Here is a 23,553-nt window from a genome sequence, read left to right on the forward strand (position 1 = left end):
TAGAATTTTTATATTATTTCTAATAAATAATAATAAAAAAAATATTAATTATTTTTTAATTATATTTTTTTAATTTAAAAAGCTTCTTTTTATATATTTTTAAATAATAATAAAAATAGTTAAATTAATAATTATTTAATTTAAATATATCTTAATTATACTAGAGTCTTAAAAAATATAATAAATAAATCTTAATATTAAAAATAATTAAAATAATTAATTACCCGGTTTTTAGCTATATCACAGTTAGATATAAAAATTTTCTTAATCTGATTATAATCTGGCGGTTAGATATAAAAATTCTAATTAACCTGATCTGACCTGGCTGTTAGCCACTCTAGATATATCTTGGTAAAGATTTAAGACTTATTTAAATAAATAAAAGAATCAGCTTTAGTATATTAATATATCTAAATCTTTTATATATTTAATATAACTCTAATTTATACTTATTTTTAATTATTTTAATTTAAAGAATTAATTATATTTTAGGTAAACAACAATAATATAATATAATTAGATTTATAGATAAATTATAATTATTCTATGTTTAGTTTATTAAAAATAGAATATAATTATTTTATTTTTAGCTGAGTAAGTATATATTCTTCTAAGCTCTTAAAAAATCTATTAGTAACTATTAAATAGAATTTCTTAAGTATTTATACTATTAATATTATAACTCTAAGAAGTATTATTTCTATCTTTTACTAGGTATTCTGCTTCTGTATCTTAGACTGTGTACAGATAAAGCATCCGGAAGCCCCTACACCCCTGAGAATCCACTTCAAGGCGTAACTAACTATAACTACTGTCCTTCCCCCGCACCTTTGCAACCGGCTATTCTTGGCGCGTCATCGTTGCGCACCATAACTGAGTAGTATCTACTCCTAATCTATCGACTACAAGCTCTTTTCTCGCCTGACGGTATTGATGACTATACTCAGTTTCCAGGCAACTAGTCCGATTACTTGTCAACACTAGGCCCTGCTATCAGACCAGCTGACTCGCCTTGACCCCGAAGCCTGTCGCGTCGCATTCCTTCCGCTACCACATTCGAATAGTCAAGCTTTTTGCTGCCCGATTTAATTGATGAAAATATCGCCGTGCTTATATCTTTTTTGACAAAGAAAGGCTGTGAGAATAATACCATCATGGAACAGGCTGCGCAAAACTCTGGGCAACAGCAAGGCAGACAACAGCCTGTGTACGACACGAGAAACGGTGGACATTATGGTAACTCTCATGGATCTTCCCCCCAAAACACATCTTACTATTGGCTTTGGACACTTCTTAACTTCGTTTTCTTAGGTGCCAGTGCCGCGGTATGATTTGTTAGCACCTTCACATTTTTCTACAGCTGACCTGCTATTTGTGTAGCTTTCTGCACAAGGATATGCGCCTGTTGCTGAACTTTATACTGGAACATGGGCCAATGTTAGTCGTTCAAAGCTTCTTGCCTTATACTTCTAAGACCACCATTCAGTGACTTATACTTGGCAGGTGAATCAAGGTTTACAGGGGACAGCCCGCGACATCCTAACAACATATTGGCAGCACATTATCAATCATCTTGAATCAGATAACCATGATTACAAGATACATCAACTTCCGCTAGCTAGAATCAAAAAGGTCATGAAGGCTGACCCAGAGGTAAAGATGATATCAGCAGAGGCGCCAATACTTTTTGCTAAGGGTTGTGATATTTTTATCACCGAGCTTACCATGCGGGCGTGGATTCATGCCGAGGACAATAAGCGACGTACCTTACAGAGATCCGATATTGCTGCGGCTCTTTCCAAGTCTGACATGTTCGATTTCCTCATTGACATAGTACCTCGCGAAGAAGCTACATCGCATGCAAAACGATCTAGCCAGGCAGCTGGAGCTTCAGCAGGCGTTCCGGGTCCTGCAGGAGCCACTGGTCAACTACCACCGTCACAACACGGTGTTCAGCATACATCACACCACATGCCTCCCCCAGACTATAGTTCCCTTGGACAACATAGTCTCCAGGAACCGGAATATCGCCAACCAGCAATGTATGCGGGGGCCGTTCAATCGGATCCGACAGGTGCTTATGGCCAGCATCAACCCCAAATGTTCGAAGGAATGTATGCTGCTTACCCGCATTTACCGCCTCAGCAGGTAAGTTTGATCACAGTCAAAGGAGTTCTATGTTTAATCCACGGCTCATTTTACACCTGCAAAACTTTCCGTTCGCTGATATGTTGAATACAATAGTGAATGCACCAGATACAGCTGGGTGGCATATAAAAGTATCGTATCCTACTTACGCTATGATATTGATTCTGTTATTCTGTCAAAGGCTATATCACTAGGTGTGTTCCAATTGCCATCCATTGCGAAGGACTATAAAGACCTTGCGCAGCAGATCTCATGCCCTGTTCAGCCACGCAATGTATTGTCTTGATATGTGATGTAAGGAGTATCATCATTTGACGCCACAGGGGGGTGGATTGTAAAGTGATGAGGGCAATTCATGTTTTCTTGCCAAATCTCGATGAAAGTGTCGTAAATTTATCAGTCTTGGTGGAGCTTTGAACTGTGCGTATGATCCTTCTTGTCGGTTAGCAACCAAGGCGAAAACCGTAATGGATAAGAACTCACTTTTCTAATAATATGGGACCATGGATGGCATCCACACGCCCATATTTTTTATTTCGGGTGGAGATGTCGTAAAACTCGTCAGTATTATCCGCCTGCATCAACTGGACTGTCTGTTGCAATTCATCAAGGTTTTCCCGAAGTATAGGAACGCCAAGGCTGTCAACAAACTGATATAGGTACTCGACGTCTTTTGCAAGCGCCATCACGCCGTTCGGATTGATCTTTTTAACTTCCGCAGAAAGAGGAAGTGCCTGAAGAAGGTTAGTGTATACCTCAATGTAAATTTTAGGAATTGCCTACAAGGATCATGTTTGCCGCATGACTGAGTGCATCAAAATATATAAGCTCCTTGATCTCAGTTGGAAGTCCAAGCAACGTTGAATTCATGATGTTGGAAAGGAAGCGTGTCAAAGTCTGCATGTAATTGCTTGGCTCTGTGGGTGGTACGGATGCCATCCAGTCATACTCGGCTGTTTCAATAAGATCGTCGATCTTGGAATTCACAACCTCAAAGATACGTTTCTCTGCTGCTTTCTTGTTGCTCTTGAATTTTTCAGTAGCATTTAAGTTGACTACATCACCTGAGATATTCTGTGATCTAGCAGCAGCAAGCAGCAGCTCAAGTTCGCGACATGCGAGCTCAAAATGTTCCAGATTTATCAGTATTTGCACAATTTGCCCTAAATACTGTGAGGAGAGCCGCTCAACAAGGGTGTCGCAAACTTTGTTAGACAAAAGTTCATCCAGGGCCTTAAGTAGTCAGCAAGGAGGTAGCCTAATTTGGACATTTCACTTACATCTCTCAGTGTCTCGTCGATAACAGTAGGATGTGAGAAGTCATCATTTGCAAAGAAGTAAAACTGATTCAAGAAATTTCGGATGTCAATGCAGCACAATGGATACATTTGAGAAAACGGCAAGACACAGGGAAACCTACACAGTATACATTGTTAGTTGTTGAAACACGATCTTGTTGTTAGGCAGGACATACACTTGTTCTTGTCTTGGTTTATCTGGGCTATACCAGCTGACATTCAATACTTTGTCAAATTCCTCCATTGTCTGAATTGGCATCGGCATATAGTCATCGGTTGATACTATCTTTAACATGTTTCAGCACAAAGCCTTCATATTGGGGCCAGATTCTCACCTCTTGGAAATCATCACTGAATCGTTTCTTGAGCAACTCAGCATATTTCCTAAACAGAGTCAGGAGAAAGTCGTCGAATACCCCAACAGGGAAGCCCCAGGTCTATCACCCCGATTAGTGTAAGCGACCTTTGCTATAGCAGGGGAATCAACGGACATTCATTGTCTGCATAAACAAGGCAATAAGGTTTTTAATTTTTAGAAGACTTTCGGCATTGTCGACTTCATGAAGTGCCTTTGATATCAGGCCAACGGCAGTTTGGCACATCGAATCCCAGAGTTCGTCGACCTATTCAAGTTTATTAAGTATGCCATGAAAACATTACCCCATGTAGAGGGAAACACACATCAACTGGCGATCTGAGGTCCGGAACCCTCTTCATTGTGGAACGTTCGACAATGGCAAAGCCCGCCATTTCTTCAAGAAGATTGTGAAGACTCGCTCCATCCTCGTCAACAAGCGTTATGGCTGTAGGGACTAAGAGCTCCTTTTGCCGACGCCGTGTATTGGTATATTCAACTCGGAATCTATCCATATGTCCAAGAGACCGATGGATATGGAGGCATTCAAATAGCGGCGTGAAATCAACTTGAAGTTCCTCGTTCTGCAAGAGATCATATTCTTCACTCTCATCTGAAACCAGCTCTATCGCCGAATTTAGCTTGAATTGGCTCAAATAGGGGTATTTCTCTGTCCTTTCTTTTTGCCTAGTTTTCCTCAGGTCCGTATGATACAAAGCAATCTCCCCAAGGTATTGAGACATCTCCCGAATTCTGTACAGCCAAGTATTAAGATCAGACATGACTGCTTCAGCTATTGCTTTCTGGCTTGCGGGCACAGAGCTTTGAATCATATCAGCAATCTTATACTGTGTCACACCTTTGAGATGGACATTTTGTAACTCTTCAAGAGCGCGAAGTGCAGCATAGTGATTTTTTTTTGCGAGCAAATCATGGACCTGATTTGCGAGACGCAAGACCTCAAGACAATCCTGGATGGCTCGTGATGTCTCATCGATATTTTGCCGGTGACTCCGGGAGTCTACTAAAGCTCTTTTTTGTTCAGCTAACCTCTCCGTGCTGGCTTGTATGGACTGGTTGAGATCCAGTATCTCGGCAGTTAAGCTGACAGTGCCTTCTCGAATACGGAGAAGATGATTCACAGAAGTAACGAATTCTTGATGATTTGTGTTGCAAATAGACTCTATCTCAGCCTCTTTGTCACTAGCAAATCTAGACAGAGTTTGCAGAAGTTTGGATGTTCTGTTGCCAATGCTGTATTCTTTGATTGAAGGGATCAATTGATCTAGGTAGTCCGCATCTGAAGGAGATATGATGAGCTATAGGAGCCGGTTCAGTTAGCATATCGAGCAAATCCTCAAACATGCACGCACCTGGTTCAGGAGGTATGACGTTTCATTACGAGAGGGCATCGCGGATGGCATATCGAGTTATCGACAGGTTTTTCTAGATATTGGGTTCGAAGCCACCAAGTAGAAGGCTGCTTAGTTGGCAATTCTGTTAGATAAAAAAAGATGGGGCTTCGAAATGGACAAAGTAACACCTGGCATGCCGGATGTGGAAAAAGGCTGGGTAATGAAACGGTCCCGTGTTGTCTCAAGTAAAATCAGATACTGTTGTACTAATTAGCAGTAATGGTAGCTAGTTCTGCTATGATATACTGCAGATAAGCAGTCCTTATTATATAATAAGAAATATCTAATAAAGCTATTCACAAATAATAAAATATTAATAAATAATAATTAATTTAATTAATTGGATAAAGAGTCTTCAGGCGAGATTATCTATCTATATTAATAATAATTATAAATAATAATTATTTATTTTAAAAAAATCTTTTTTTTATTATCTAGTCTAATAATTTTTCTCTGCTTTAGTTATTAACTATATTTTATACAATAATATTAATAATTATTATTTAACTTACTGGCCAGATCTGTTAGATAAAATTATTAATATAATAAATAATAAATTATATATTTTTATAGCTTTACTGACAATAATTCTGATATTATTAATAATAATTTTTAATTAATTTAAATAAGTATTTATTAATTAATTATATATCTCTTTTATTTATTTTAATTATTTAATATACTTATTTATCTGCTTGATAATCTTTTTATAATAATTTATTTATAAATAATTAAATTCTTTTATATAATTATTATATATTTTAATTATCTAATCTATATATTTATTTATAATTTTATAAATATATTCTTTATAATTCTTTTTAATTAATTTTATAATATTATTATAAGATAAATATTCAGAGTAAAGTATAAAATTAAATTCTGATTTATTTTTAAATTAATATTTAATAGATTATTACAGAGCTACTTAATATTTATTTTATAATAATTATATATATTTATTATATTATTTATTTATTAATCTAATTTATTCTTTATAATTTACTTATTAAATATTAAGATTATAATTTTTAATCTTAATTTAAATTTTAAGAATATTAACTTAAGCTATAAGATCTTAAATCTTTTTATAATAATTATTTATATATTTTATTTTAATTTCTTATTTAATTATTTTTTTATAAATAACTGCTTTTTTTAAAGTTTAAAGTTTAATTATTTTATTATTTATAATAATTTATTTATTAATTATAGAATTAAATAGATTTATAATAATCTAATTCTAAAAAATAATAGATATTATTTATTTATAATAAATTTTATTAAACTTATTGATCTCTAATCTTATAAAATTTTTTTTAAATATAATTATTCTTATAAATCTTCTGCTTTTACTTATAGTTCTGACTCTTGCTAATAAATATATTACAATATAATTAATATTATTATTAATATTATAATTTTTAATAATTTATATTAGAATATCTTACTTTAAGAAAAAATTTAAAAATTTTATTTATATTCTTAATAAAGATAATATAATAATAGTAGATTTAAAGCTTTTCAGCTTTAATAAAATAATTATAATATAATTTTCTATATTTAATTAGTAAGTTACTAATCTATAAAAGCTTATTATTAATAAGAATTATATTCTTTTTAATTATTATTTTATAAATTAATTTAATAACTGAACTTATATCTCTAGATAATAATATTTTATTATTAAAGAATTAAACTAATAAAAATAATTTTAATTTAATAATCAAATCAGGATTTTACTCTCTTAGAGTTATAATTATAGATATAATATTATCTCTTTTTTTAAGCTTTAGTTTAAATCTTAAATTAATTAATATTAGATTAACTAAATCAGTGTCTAATAAAATAGAATAATATCTTTTATTATTTAAATTTTTAAATCTTTTAGAGAGAATATTTAAAATATATTTATATTAATTATTATTCTGTAATCTAAAGATTATAATTATTATATTAATATTATAATTACTAATAAAGAAAATAGATAAAATTCTAAAATAAAATATATATATAAAAAAAAAAGAAATATAATATAAAATAATAAAAATAAAAAAGATAAATAAGAAGTAGAAAGTAAAAATAAGATAAAAAAATAAAATAAAATAAGATAAGATAGTATATAAAATAGAGATAAGATATATTAGAAATAGTTATTAAATAATTAAATAAATAAATACTAATTAGTAAAGAATTATTATTAATATTTATTTTTTTAAAAATAGGTCTTTAATAATTATTATATCTTTTTCTTATTAACTTCTTTTTTAATAATATAAGATTTTTTATTATTATTATTTTTTTCTAGCTATAAGATCTTGTGCTTTCTTTATAATATTAGAAAATCTTATATAAAATAGCTTGAAATAATTAATATAATACTTTCTAATATTAAATTATATTAAAATATTTTTAAGAATAATAAATTATTAATAATTTAATACTCTTCTGATTAAGAATAGTTCTGTTTAATAAGATTTTAACTTTTTTTTTTATTTTTATTAATTATAATTCTCTGGAAGAGTACTAGATTGTCTATAATTATTTTTTTTAAAAAATCTAGTATATTCTATTATTTATAATACTATTATAAGATTTTTCTTGCTTTATTTAATTATTTATTTCTTGCTGCTTATATTATAGCTAACTAATTATTATTATTTATAAGATTATATTTATGAATAATATTCTGTATAGTTTATTCTTATAATAATATTATATCTCAATATTTTAATTTATATTCTAGAAGAATCTCTGCTAATATAAATCTAATTAATTATATTTTTTTTATATTAATTAACTATATTATTATATCAAGAAATTTATTTTATTAAAATCTACTGATTTTATTTTTTAGAATTATTATCTATAATAAATTAATTATTATTTATATAATCTATTCCGCAAGATTTATTAATTATAATATTATTATTATTACTATTATATACTTAACTCTCTTATACTTAATTATATTATAGAAGTTAATCTTAATAAAATAATTTCTATTATTTATATAAAATTTAACTAATTATTTAAATATCTTTATAATATTCTCTTTAATAAAATTAAATAATTACTAAATTATAGTCTTTAATAATATCTTTATAAGTATATATTTACTAAAGTAATTAGCTGTGATAAAAATATATTAATTATTTATAGCTAATATTAGAGTAATTAATTTAATATAATTTATTATTTATAACTTTATAAATCTAAGTATAGTTATTAAATATAATATATTATACAGTATCTTTAATTCTGCTAACTAATATTTATTATATAAGATATAATATTCTTATATAATATTATAGTATTCTGATTAGTAATAATAATTAATAGCTTAATCTAGAATAATTCTAACTATAAAATAATTATAATAATTATATAGTTTATATAAAATAGATAATAATTTATATAGTAATATATATTATATTTATTTTTATATCTTTTTTTTTATAAATTAAGTATACTTCTTTCTTAAGATTAATAAATCTAGATTATTTTATAAAGTTTTTATTAATTATATTACTCAGTAGTTATTTAATAATTTAATTATATTATTTAAATAATCTTTAATAATTAATCTTTTTAATTATATATTATTCTGCTTTATTTACTTCTGTATCTCTGTAATAAAAATAAAAAAAATAAATTTTAATTAATTTTTATAAATTTTTTAATATAATATTTATAATAATTTATTAATTAATATCTATAAGTAATTAAAAATATATATAATATTAATATTATATTTCTGTAGTTAATAATATCAGTATATAATTTTTTTATTATATCTAATACTTTAATAAATACTGACTATATTATAGAATAATCTATATTAATAATTATAAAATAATATAATCTTTTTATTAATTATCTTATCTTTTTAAGATATTTAATAATTATAAAAATCTTTTTTTTATAATATAATATTATTATTCTGCAGATAATAAAATAGAAAATATATATATAATTAAATATTCTTATTTTAATATATATTATAAGATTCTTATTCTAATTAATATATTATTAATTTAAAATAATATATTTTTTAGTCTATAATTAAATATATCTATACTAAGATAATATTACTTTCTATTATTATTTTTAAATAATTATATTATTTTAATATATTATTTAATTATATTAAATACTCGCTGTTATTTTATATCTTAATTAAAACTAATTAAATACTTAGTAATATTTTTTTTATATTTTAATATACTTTTTATAATTTTTATTAAGTTAATATATTTAGATATATAAACTCTTAAAAATAATATTATATATAAAAATCTTATAAGAGTCTGCTTATCTATAGATACTAATTAATTTTTTATAATTTCTAATTTAATTATTAATAACTATATTTTTAATTATATATATTAATATTTAAGAATCTGTATAATTAATATAAAGAACTTTATTTTAATTAAGTTTAATATTAATTATAATTATATAAGTTAAGAAAAATACTTAAAATATATAAAATTAATTATATTCTTAATAATCTTAGTACTTAATTAATTATTATTTATAAAATATTTAAAGATAATAGCAGATAATTATATTAAGACTAATTTTTTTTATAATTTAAAAATATCTTTTATAATAAGATTTTTTAATTAATAATATATATCAGAAGCTCTTATTAGATTCTGCTTTATATATAAATAATAAAATTAATTTATAATAATACTAAATATAGTCTTATAAATATATTTTAATATTAAGAATATAATTTAATAATTATTTATAGTATTGGCTTTATTAAATATTTTTTATTATAAATTTAATAATTAATTTAATATAGACTTAATTCTTTATATTAAATAATTTATTTTAATAATAGCTGTACTTAATTATATATATTAATAAATTATTTATAACTTTTTTAAAAATTATAATAAATTACTACTTGGCTTTAGCAGAAATTTTATTTTTATTAATTAAGATAATATATAATTTATAATAATATTAATAATTAATATTAGAGATAGATTCTTTAATTATTAATTAATTTTCTTCTGTGTGTATAATATTAATTTTGCTTATTTTAAAATAATTTTAAAAAAAGTTAGAATTTTATATTTAAGAAATTATATTATTTATATATTATATACATCTAATATAAATAAATCTTTTTAAGTAAAGAGTAATAATAATATTATTTTTTAATATTTATCTTTTTTTATAATTAATTTACTTAATAACTCTATATTATTATATATTTATATATATATCTTTTTTATTATAATTAATATGTATCTCTGATAGTTACTTAATTAATTTATTACAGAATATTTTATATTATTATATTTTTATTTTTTTTAATAGATTCCTTTTTAATATATAAAATAATTATACAGCTGAATTAATTATTATAATTAATATTTTTTTTCCTTCTCTTAGATTAAAATCTTTATTTAATAATCCCAGACTTTTACTGAATTATTCTAGTTTAATAAATCAGAATTTATTTTGTATTTTTTTTTATTTATTATCTAATTTTAAATCTTATTAATTATCTTCAGAAACTGTTTCTGTATGGTATTCTTCTTAAGTTTAACTTATAAAAATAAAATAATTCTTATTAATTATAATTATTCTTCTATAATATCTTGGCTACTAAGAATAATTAATTATAATATTATTATTTATTTATTCTTATTAATCTGTAATATATAAGTTTTATTTATATAAATATTTTTTATATTAATTTTAATTATTTAATATCTGTTTAATAAGATTATATAGCCAGGAATACTGTTAATTATTAGAATAAATATAATATATATTATTTTATAGATAGTTATTATTATTTATATTAATAAATTAAAATTAATATTTGTTTTATAGCTATTTTATTAATTATTTTTTAAAATAATTTTAATGTTTAGAACTTTAATTATATTATAAAAAATTAGATCATATTCTGAATTATTATTAATTAAAATATAATAAATTAATAATATTTATAATTATTAATTAATTATTATAGTCTGTAAATTAGTATATAAAAAATAAAATAATCTTTTTTAATTAAGCTGGTTATATATAATTATTATAATACTTAAGATTAGTTATATATATTAATCTTTTAATATAAATTAATCTTATATACTTAATAAATTCTTTTTCTTTTTATTTATTACTTAATCTAATAATATTATTTTTCTTGATTTAAAACTTTATAAGTTTATTATTCTTAATATAAAGAATCAGAATAATATCAAGTAACTAAGCTAGTAATATTTTAATTATAATATTATTAAAAATTTTATAAAAATCTAAGTTTTCTTTATTTAATTTATTAATTTATTTTCTTATTATCTATTTTTATTTAGAGACTTTAATATCTATTATGATAATAATTAGTCTAGTAGATAATTCTAAAGTAATTAATATAATCTTTTTTAATTTATTATTATTAAATCTCTTTTATTATTTTCTTTCTATTATTATATATACTCTCTGTAACTGTTTTAATATATTAAACTAATATTTTTATTAAATCTCAGTCTTTAAATTAATTATATAAGAGTTTATAATAATATAACTCTTATTTATAATCTATCTTTTAATTATATTATTATTTAGATTAATATAGCTAATATTTAGATTACTTATTAATTAAAATATAGACTAGAATTTTTTATTTAATAATATAAATTTAAGTTATAATTCTGTTTTTTTATTTAATAATTATTTCAATAAGTTACTTTTATTTTTTATATTTAAAGATATTCTTAAAATTAGATTTTATTTTTTTATTTTTTTATTTATTTTATTTAATCAGCTCTAGCTCTATTCTCTTATTATACTTAATTTTAATTTTTTAATAATAAAAATAAATTTATATATATTAAAATAATATATTCTTACTTTTTATAATAATAATAGATTTAATTATTTATATTATTAAAAGACTAATAAAATTATAATTAATTTTATTAAATATAAGACTAAGACTAAGACTAAGATTTATTAATAATTTTTAAACTTTTTAGTCTCTTTATAAGTCTATTAATAATAAGATAGTTCTAAATCTTTATAATTTTTATTATTATTTTATTATTTATTTATAAGTTTAAAACAGTCTTAATCTTATTTATATTACTTTTTATTATTTATAAAATCTTAATAGCTTATTATAAAGTAATCTTAGTTTCTATATTATTATTAATAATATTATTAACTAGAATTATAATAATTATAGTAGTTACTTTTCAATCTGAGTTTTTATATATATTAATAATATAATATAAGTAATTTTATTAGCTAATTTTTTTATAAATTATATAATTAGAGATCTCTGAAGCTGTTCTAAATTAATAAATATTATATAATTAAGATTTTCTATTTTATTAATATATTTATTAATTATTTAATTTCTCTGTTATAAATTAATTATCTTATTTATTATTATTTAAACTCTGTTAAGTAATTCTCTCAGAGAAAATCTAATTAATGATTAAGTTTTTAATATATTATAATTTAGCTAATTAATCTAAAATAATATATTTATAAATTAAAGAGCTTTGTTTTATAAGTCTGATATTATTATTATAATCTTGACTTTATTTAATTTATTATTTTTAAGATTAAGAGTTTTATATTATATATAATAATATTAATTTATAAATAATCTAATATTTTTATCTAGTTTATTAGCAAATATTAACTAATTATTTATATATAATATTATAATCTTTTATATTTGATTATTTATTTATAGTTGATTGATTTTAATTAGTTATAATTAATTAATTAACTATAATTAATTTAATTCAAGATTTTCTTTTTATCTTTGATTATTAAAGACTAGATAATAAATTACTTTTCTTATCAAGACTAAAGTAATATTTATTTTTAATAAAATATATATAAAAAAGATAGATAAAATAAATATAAAAATATAACAAATAATAACTATTCTTGTTCTATGACTTGTCAGATTTTAATTATTATACTAATTAGTAATAATAATAGCTAGTTCTATTATAATATATTATAGATAAGCAGTTTTTGTTATATAATAAGAAATATTTAATAAAGCTATTCATAAATAGTAAAGTATTAATAAATAATAATTAATTTAATTAACTAGATAAAGGGTCTTCAGGCAAGATTATCTATCTATATTAGTAGTGACTGTAAGTGGCAACTACTTGTTCCGGAAGGATCCTCTCTTCTTACCGCCTAGCCCGGCAATACCTAGTACCTTATGCTTACTCCGTACTTACCCACGCTATATGGTAGTAACAATTACAAGTGAACCGAAATTGCAACCTCAGCTTAAGTGGAGGTAAGTGATTTGGACAGGCTGGGGTAGGTACTGCCAAGGGCGGTAAGAGGAGGAGGGACAAACCTGTTATAACAGGCAGTTGCCACCTATAGATCAAGTATCTATCTAGCTTTGTTTCTTATTTCTTATTATCTAGCTTATTATAATAATATTATCTTTATTAATATCGTATTATTTGTGAATAGCTTTAAACATTATTATTAAATATTTTTATTTTCTGATATTATGATATTTAAAGCTTAAGAAATTATAGATCAAGAGAAATACTTTTTTTTATATTTTTATATATATTTATTATATATAAATCTTATAAGAAATATTAAGCCTATTTAATTATTCTGCCCAAACTCCAAAGTTAATATAGTTTTATAAATATTACTTAAGAATACTGTTATGGGGTTCTTGTACAAACCCTCCAAATCCCCAAATGCTTGGCAATACCTGCGCGATATACAGATACTGAAACAATAATAAAGTGAGAAAAGAAATAGCACTATATAAGAAGAAATAAATAGAATATAATTTAAATATTATTATTATTATCTTTATTAATTTCTTCTATATTAATAATCAATTATTAAATTAATATAATTCAATTATTCTTTTAATATTAGAAATTAATTATTATTAAGAAAAGATCTCTTTAGAGTGGGCAATAGCCAGATCAGGTTAGATTATCAGTAATTCTTATATCTAACTATAATATAGCTAAAATTAGAATAATTAATTATTTTAATTATTCTTAATATTAAGATCTGTCTATTATATTTTTTTAGATCTTAGCTTAGATTAGATATACTCAGATTAATTTTTATTTATTCTAATTATTTATATCTTTATTAATAGATTATATAAAATAAATCTTCTTAATTTTAAAGATAATAAGAAAAAGAAATAATATATTTTATTTAATATTATTTTAATTAATTTAAGATTAGTTTAAATAATAATAAAAATTAAGCTTTTAATAAAAATTTATTTTTATAATATAAAATAATAATAAATATATATATTTACAGCTCTATTTTAATTATATATTATTTATAAATTATTAATATTTTTTAAATAATTCTCTAGAATTATTAAATCTTTTTATAAATTCTTTTATATAATAATAACTAGACTTAGTATTTATTTTATTAGCTTAAAAAATCTTCTAAATATTTATTATAAATGTAGATAATATAAATTATTTATAGTATTTAATTATATTATTCTATATTATTTTATTTATTCAATTTATTTGAAAATCTATATTTTATAATAAAATAATTTAAATAATAATTAGTATTCGAGAAAAATCTGTAAAAGATTTTTATAAATATTATTATTAAAAAGATATATAATAAAAATTATTTATAAAAAAGTTTATAAAACTTTTTTAAATATTATAATATAATCTTATTCAGTCTGTCTGTATTATATTATATTTATTATTTTTTATTTAAATATTTTATTAATAATTATTATTTATTTAAATTATCTTTGTATTATTTTAGTTTATTTATATTTTAATATTATCTAATTTTTTTTATTACTTTAATGTATTCATATTTCAATATTAGAATTTATTTATAAAAATCTTTTATAAATAATTCTAGACTTATAGACAGCTTTTATAAAATTATTTTATATAATAATTATTAGATACTATAAAATATTATTTATAAATAAGATTAGATAATATATTTAATAAAAACTTATTATTATTATATAATTTCAATATATATTTAGAGATAAAATAATATTATATTAATAAAACTTTTTTAATTCTTTATTCTCTTCTACTACTTTATCTCTTTTTTAAATAAATTATTAAATAGATATTAGATAAAAAGATATTATAAATATATAATTATTAATAGTATTTCTATAAATATTAATTTTAAAACTTTATTTTTATAAGATTTCTAGACTTTTTAATGAATTATTATTACTAATATCTATTATAATATTTCTAGACTTTTATTATCTACAATAAAAGAAACTATCTTAATTAAATATTATATTTTTTTATTATTATTTATTATCTATTATCTGCCACTGTTAGGGGAATAATTGAATTAAGCTAATCCAATAATTGGCTGTTAATACAGAAGAAATTAATAAAGAAGAAAAAAATAAAAAAATAATAAGAATATTTAAATTATATATTTTTATTTCTTCTTATATAGTACTATTTTTATTTTATTTAATTATTTATTTAATTATAGTATATTACATAAAGTATTTATATAGATATTATTAAGTCTTCAAGATTTAAAGAATTTATATAAAGATTTTATAATAATATTTCTTTTTATTTTATATATATTTATTTTATTTATAAATAGTTTTAAAAATTTCTGATTTATCTATTAATTTTATTATATAAAGAATTTACTTTTTATATAAATAATAATTGTCTATTTATTTTAACTTTTTTAAATATAATCTTTTAAATATTCTGATATTTTTCTATATTATTTTTATTAAATATTTTTTATTTCTTTTATATATATTAAATATATTCTTTCTGATTTTTACAGCTATAGTCAAGAAACTTAAGACTAAAAATTTTATTTTTTAATATTTACTTATTATTTATATAATTTAACTAAATCTGTATAAATTAATCTATTTAATAATAAACTTATTCTATCTATTCACAAATTCTTTTAAGAAAAGAATAAATATATAATTATATAATTCACAGTTTATAGAAACAAGATCTTATATTAATTTTATTATATTAAAATATAAAAAAGAATATAAAAATTCTTTTTATATAAATTTATTATTTATATTAACTTTTTATTTATTATATAGATAAATACTTATTTTTAAGTCTTATATAAATATTATTAATATATATTATAATTTCTTTATAACTAAAAATTATATATTTATTATATATTAATACTATTCTTATTATCTTCTGCAAATTATTATAATTTATCTTATATAATAATAATATCTGTTTTATCTTCTTTAAAAATATATAATTATTTAGATATTAAGACAGATATTACTCTGAATATAAATAAATAAATTATAAAATCTAATATATATATATATCAATAAGAATAAGATAAAATATTAATTTATAAGTATTACAGCACTTCTCTGCGCTATTATTAAAAAATAAAAAAATCAAATTAATTCAATAAAGAAATCTTTTTATCTTTTTTTATTATCTTTTTATTTTTTTTCTTAAGAAATAAAAATTTATTAATTAGATAATATTAATAATATATTATCTAAAACTCTAATAATTATTTTTAAGCTTTAATTAATTATTAAGAGTCATAGTTTCTCATGAAGCAGAAATAAACTTTTAAGTTATATAAATATATTTAATATATTTAATCTTATATGAAAATTATATTTTATAATTCTTTATATATATTTCTTATTATGAATCTCTTTTATTATAAATTTTTTTATTATTAATTATTAATCTTAATAATTATATATTATCTAATTTGTACGATAATAATAAATCTAATAATACAGAATAAAGAAATCTATATAAAGAATTAAATAAATATTAATAAATATATTTAATTATATAATATAAAAACTAATTATTCTTATAACTATATATTTAATATTTTTTTAATTAAGTTTCTTATTAAATTAATCTATATAAATATTTTTTATATTTAATTAGATTTTATTTGTTTTATATATAAATATCAGATCTCTTTATTAATTTAATTACTTTTTTATTTATTTTTATATATAAATTATTAATATTTATATTTATTCTTAGATTTCTTTGATAGTTTTTATAATAATTTTTTTATATTAGATTAGATTTTATATTAAGTCTTCTATTCATAATTTTTGATTTTTAATTAATAAGAATAATATAAAATAATATCTATAACTTAGGAAGAAAAAAGTTATTTTAATAAATAAAAATATATAGCTATTTAGAATCAGTTTTCTTAAAAATAAAATCTATTTTTAATTAATCTAATTATATAAAATATAGATATAAATATATATTTTAATTTTATTATTTATTTATTCTATAAAACTGTCTATCTCTGAATAATAAATTATAAAAAGCTTTTATTAAATATTTATTTCATAATATACTTATTTTTATATTTTATTTATAAATTATATTTCTTAATTATATATAATAAATCTTAAAGTTTTTATATTCTTTTATAAGTAGTTATATAATAATCTATAGAATTATTTCTTAATTAATCTTTATTATAAATTCTAAGATTATATTTTTTAAGAATTAATTTATTATTATTAAAATATTTAAATAGTTTTTATTCTTTAATAGCTTAATAATAAAATTTATAATAATATCCTTTTTTATTTAATTGAATATAATTAATAATTTTAGTAGCTGTTTCTTTCTTTCTTTTTTTTAAAAGTTTTTATATAATTATAAATATTATAGTTTCTTATAAATCTCTGTATATTCTTTAATATTATAAATTAGAAATATAATTAACTAATATATATATTATTTTACAGCTAAAGTACTCTACTAGTACTAAGTTAAAAATATATTAAATAATATTTATATAAATAAATTCAGAATTTAGAATTTTTTTTTCTAAAAATAAATATATATTTTATTTATTAATATATATTTAATAATAAATATTTTAAAATTTAGCTATAATAAAACGTTTCTTCATTTTTAAATTAATATTTTAATTATTTTTTAATATAATTTATTATTATTTTAAGCTTCTCTTCAGCTTTCTATATTAATATATAATATTTATTTTAATTTATTTATACTTTTTATTAAAAAAGATAAGATTACAGCTATATTTATTAATTTATTTAATTAAAAAAATAACTAAATTATATAACTTTAAAAATAATTATTTTTATTTATAAATATATTTTATTTATTTTATAATAAAATATTTATTTTTTTATTCTTATTTTTATTTTTATAAATTAATTTAAAAATTCAATTAGCTTAAAAATAAAATTATTATATATATTATTTAATTGGCTTTTCTAAAGAAAAGAAATATTCTAGATTTTTATAATTAATTATTACTTAGAAATTTTATATTAATTATAATTTAATATTTTATTATTTAAGACTTTAAATAATAATAAGTAGTTTTTTGTTATAAATTAAATACTTATATTTTATTAATATATTTTATTTTAAAATATATATATAAGATTATAATATATTATTATTATTATATTATAAAACAACTTCTCTTATATTATAGCCAGATAAATCTATTTTTATAATTATTATAAATTTAGAATAAAATAGAATTAGAATTAAATTAAAAAAAAATATATTTTTACTTATTAAAAATTATTTAATAATCTAATATTTATTTAAAGATTATATTTTTTTATATTAATTAATTTAAAAATTATACTATCTTTAAAAAGATTTTAATAAATTATTCATAAAAATTAATAAAATCTAGAAATTCTTATATAATTTTTATAAGTATTAAAAATCTTTATTTTTAAATAATTTAAATTATTATTAAATTTATCTGAATTCTTTTTTCTGTTTATATAATAAATTTAAAATATTAAGTTATTTTTTTAAAATTATATTTTTTTATTTTATCTAATTTAATAAATATTTTTATATATATTTTTAATATTTTTTAGAGAGTTCATTAAGTAAATAAATATAATATTTATATAAATTAGATAAAGTTTATCTAGATATTCTCTAAGAATCTAATTAATGAATTTCTAAAAAATACTTAAAATATTAATAAAATTAAAAAGAATTATTAATTATTTATATAATTTATATTTTATATAAAAGATTATTATTTATTCTTAATTCTTAATAGTTTATATATAATAAAAAACAGAGAAAATATTATACTTAGTAAATTATTTAATTTATCTAATCTAATTAAGTATTTTATAAATTAAAGATAAAGAATATTAATTTTTTTTAATAATTATATTTAATATATAATAATTTATATAAAAGCAAAGTTCTTTTTCTAATTTTTATATAAAGAAAATAAATATTATAATAAATAAATAACTATAAATAATAAAGCTTTTATTTAATAATTTTATTGATATTTTTTATAATATTAATAATTTATTATAAGATATATTATATAGAGAATTTTATAATATTTAAAAATCTTATCTATCTATTTATATTAACATAATTTTATAATTTATATTTTTATTATAATAAAATAATAATTTATCTGTAGAGAAAGATTTCAAAAATCAAAAAGAATTATAATAATATTTAAATAATCTTATCTAAGAATTAATAGATAATTTTAAATTAAATATTTTTTAAATATTATTTATTATAATAATAAATATTTTAAGATTCTTAATTTTTATATATTAATATTATTATATATATATACTCATAATAGCAGCAGAAATCTAAATAATTTTTATTTTTAATTTTTTAAAAATTAAATTATATAATTCTAGTTTTTATTATAGAAAAATATAAATATTTTTATTTTAACTCTAATTATATATTAATTTTTTTTATTTAAAATAATTATAAAATAAGATTATACTTAAGATTATTTAATAAAATATAAAAAAAGATTTCTTTTTCTAAGTATATATTTAAGTTTAAATAAATTTATATAATATATATTAAATATTCTATGTGTTTAATAATATTTTTATTATTAATAACTTTTTTTATTATATAAATATTTTACTAATTATTTTATAACTTAGATAGTTATTATTTATTAATATTATAATATTATAGTTTAGTAATATTTATATTATAAAAAAGAATTATTTAAGTATATTTTTTCAAGATATTTTTAATCTAATAAAATTCTTTTATTATTAATATTCTCTAATATATAATTTTATATAAGATTTATTCTTTTTTTAATTTTTTATTATTTAAGATTTTCAATAGAATCTATTATAGCTATTTTATTTAATTTGTTTTTATAATCTTATATAAAATATTTATTATTTTTAAATTTAAAATATAGTTCTTTTTAGTTTCTTTTTAAATTATTTTTTTAAAATTTATTATAGAATAATATTTATTTAAAAGAATTATTTTTTTAAATTCTTTAAATAAAAAGTTATAATTTTAATTAATACAGATTTTTAATTTTTTTTTATCTGAGGTACTCTTTTTAATTATAAATAAAAAATAATTTAAATAATAAGAACTTTATTTTAGAGTATTTATATAATAAATATTATAATTAATTTCTTAAGATTAATTATAATATTTCTTATATAAATCAGCTTTCTTTATTTTAATTATATTCTAAATAATTATTTTATAAATAATAATATTAAATTTAATCTTTATCTGATTATTTAATCAGCTAATATTATTAATAATAAAAAAAGTTTTGTTAAAGTTTTTAAAAATCTTTTCTAGACTTTATTTATTTATTTTATTATTATAATTTATATAAAAATCTTTTTTTATATTCAAGTCTTTAAATAATTAATTTATTAATTATAATAAATTATCTTATTATATAATTTTATTTATTTTTTATTTAAATATAATTTAGAAAAATATATATTATTAAGTTTTTTTATAAAAATAATTATAAATATAATAGACTTTTTTTATTTTATTTATAAAATATTTTTATTCATAAGAAATTATATATAAAACCTTTTATAAAAAAGAAAATATATCTTAAAATTCCTTTTAAAAGAAGTTTAGAAACTAAAAAATAAGTCTAAAATTATAGAATTAATTATTAAATAAAAAATAATATTATTAATATAAATACTAATATAAAATATTATTATAATTTTTTAATTAGATTTTTAGCTAGGCTTTTATTATCTAATATTCTTATTATTATTAATTAAAATATATTTATTAATTACTTAAATCTATTTATAAAGTATATACTGTTTATATAAGTTTTTAAATAATATTTTAATTAGTATAAATTATTAAATTAAAAGAATTTATTATTTTTATATATTAAATAATTCTTAATTCTTAAGAGATTATCTCTTAAGAATAATTAGTTTTTAATATTAGAGAAATAATTAAATTAAGCTAATCTAATAATTAATTATTAATATAAAAAAAGTTAATAAAAAAAATAAAAATATTTAAATTATATTTTTTTATTTCTTCTTATATAGTACTATTTTTTATTTTATTTGATTATTTATTTAATTATAGTATGCCAAACAAAGCATTCGCGCAGGTATTATCAAGCCTTTGGGATTTAAAGGGTTTATACAAGAACCCTATAACAGCCACCTGCTATTCTAAATTGTTAAGTATATCTAATTTAAATAAATAACTAATTTTATTATTCTAATATACTCTTGAATATTTATTTTCTTTATTAAATATAAATTAAAAAATACTTTTCAAAGCTATTAAAGAAAATATATATTTAATGACTAATAGTTAAAATACAGATTAAAAATCAATGTTTTAAAAAATATATTTAGATCTAAATAAATTATAAAATATAAGTTTTAAAATTAAATTTAAAAAAATATTTAATATTTATTTATAAATTATATTTTAAATATTATTGAATATAATTAGATTATATTTTAAATATTATTGAATATAATTAGATTATATTTAATATATAACCAATTATCTCAGAGTCTATTTTATATAGTAATTTTTAATTATTAAATATTTTATAATAATATTTATATATTATATAATTTAAAGATTAATTATATAATTATTTAGTTTAGATTATACTTATTATTTAAATAATAATTATATATTTATTTTAATTTTTATAAAATATTTTAACTATCAGCAAAATTTCTTAACTATTATTATTAATCTATCCTGGCTGTTAGCCACTCTAGTTTTAATATATCAATATATTTAAATTCTTTTAAATATTTAATACAGTTTTAATTTATACTTATTTTGATTATTTTAATTTAAAAGATTAATTATATATTAAAATAAAAAAAATAATATAATATAATCAGATTTATAAATAAAAGATTATTCTATCTTTAGTTTATTAAAAATAAAATAATGATATTTTATTTTTAATTAAATAAATATATATTTCAGTAAACTTTTGAAAAGAAATCTACTAAAAATTATTAAATATTTAAAATATTAATATTATAATTTTAAAAAGTATTTTTTCTATCTTTTTTTAATAATCTATAATTATACCTTAGGCTGTGTATAAGTAAAGTATTCAGAAGCCTCTACACCCCTGACTCTGAGAATCCACTTCAAGGCCTAGTATAGTGATTACTAAATAGTTAGTAATCAGCAGTTATTGAGAATTATTATTTTAAGAAGAATTAAAGCTATTCAGACTATTTATATATACTTAACAGTCTAAATAAGTATAATAGATAAGTATAATAGATAAGTATAATAAATAAGTATAATTATTAATAAATATATAAAGATTAGACAGAGAGTTTAATAAAATAATATAAAATAATTAAATAATTAAAACAGACTATTTTAAAAATTTTAAAAGAGCTTATATATATATATAAATTTATATATAAATTAATATTAATTTTAAATAGAATATTTTCTATCTGCTGAGATAGTAAAATAAATATTTTTTAAATAATTCTATAGCTGATTACTAGAGGCGGGCTGCTATATCTAATTTTGAATTAAAATATTAATAATAAATGACTGTTGCAAAAGGTCTTTACTGAGTACATGCGCACCAAATCGCGGGTGTAGGAATAGGTCGCATAAATGATACTTTATACAAGTGGCGTAAACACATAGCCTATGCTCCGTATTTCTATCGCTCGCTGTACCCTTTAATGTCACTGACTGCTTAAAAGACAGTGTCAAACCTAGTATCATTCAGTATCACACCTACTTAGGTGTCTGGACATCTTTTTAGTTGAGTGATCTGTTTAATCTGTTAATTATAAGTCTAGCCTGCCTATCTCTGAGTATAGAAGATATATAATATAATTAAATATCTTAATATATTTAAAGACTGCAGATTTAAATTATAAATATATTAAAAAAAAGATCAAGCTAAAATTATATATATAAAAAATTCTTAATAATTAGAATATATATTGCTGAGATTAAGC

At 18.5% G+C, this 23,553-nt stretch overlaps 2 protein-coding genes across 2 annotated transcripts; one reads left to right on the forward strand and one right to left on the reverse strand.

Moving 5' to 3' along the window:
• Positions 1-812: 812 nt before the first annotated feature.
• On the forward strand, positions 813-2,546 carry hapE (CCAAT-binding factor complex subunit HapE). The gene is made up of 5 exons (XM_025541571.1): positions 813-1,236; positions 1,312-1,325; positions 1,381-1,437; positions 1,504-2,148; positions 2,245-2,546. The coding sequence occupies exons 1-5, from the start codon at positions 1,155-1,157 to the stop codon at positions 2,245-2,247; spliced, it is 801 nt and encodes a 266-aa protein (XP_025394254.1). The 5' UTR covers positions 813-1,154; the 3' UTR covers positions 2,248-2,546.
• Positions 2,024-5,301, reverse strand: BO70DRAFT_433584 (Rab GTPase-binding exocyst subunit SEC15). The gene is made up of 9 exons (XM_025548421.1): positions 5,175-5,301; positions 4,128-5,120; positions 3,938-4,069; positions 3,782-3,883; positions 3,623-3,732; positions 3,429-3,564; positions 2,932-3,381; positions 2,632-2,882; positions 2,024-2,580 (listed from the first exon to the last, which is right to left on the reverse strand). Exons 1-9 carry the CDS (start codon positions 5,223-5,225, stop codon positions 2,502-2,504), a joined length of 2,304 nt encoding a protein of 767 aa, XP_025394255.1. The 5' UTR covers positions 5,226-5,301; the 3' UTR covers positions 2,024-2,501.
• Positions 5,302-23,553: the final 18,252 nt, after the last annotated feature.

The sequence above is a fragment of the Aspergillus heteromorphus genome (genome assembly GCF_003184545.1).
Source record: "Aspergillus heteromorphus CBS 117.55 chromosome Unknown BO70scaffold_64, whole genome shotgun sequence".
NCBI classification, from domain to species: Eukaryota; Fungi; Ascomycota; class Eurotiomycetes; order Eurotiales; family Aspergillaceae; genus Aspergillus; species Aspergillus heteromorphus.

What these genes read in the sequence shown, in the direction of transcription:
- hapE (XM_025541571.1), top strand. Translation starts at nt 1,155, where the DNA reads ATGGAACAGGCTGCGCAAAACTCTGGGCAACAGCAAGGCAGACAACAG. An exon ending in ATACTGGAACATGGGCCAAT is followed by an intron (nt 1,438 to 1,503) that starts GTTAGTCGTTCA and finishes TATACTTGGCAG; the next exon opens with GTGAATCAAGGTTTACAGGG.
- BO70DRAFT_433584 (XM_025548421.1), bottom strand. Translation starts at nt 5,225, where the DNA reads ATGCCATCCGCGATGCCCTCTCGTAATGAAACGTCATACCTCCTGAAC. An exon ending in TGTTTATGCAGACAATGAAT is followed by an intron (nt 3,884 to 3,937) that starts GTCCGTTGATTC and finishes TCGGGGTGATAG; the next exon opens with ACCTGGGGCTTCCCTGTTGG. An exon ending in AAACCAAGACAAGAACAAGT is followed by an intron (nt 3,565 to 3,622) that starts GTATGTCCTGCC and finishes TATACTGTGTAG; the next exon opens with GTTTCCCTGTGTCTTGCCGT.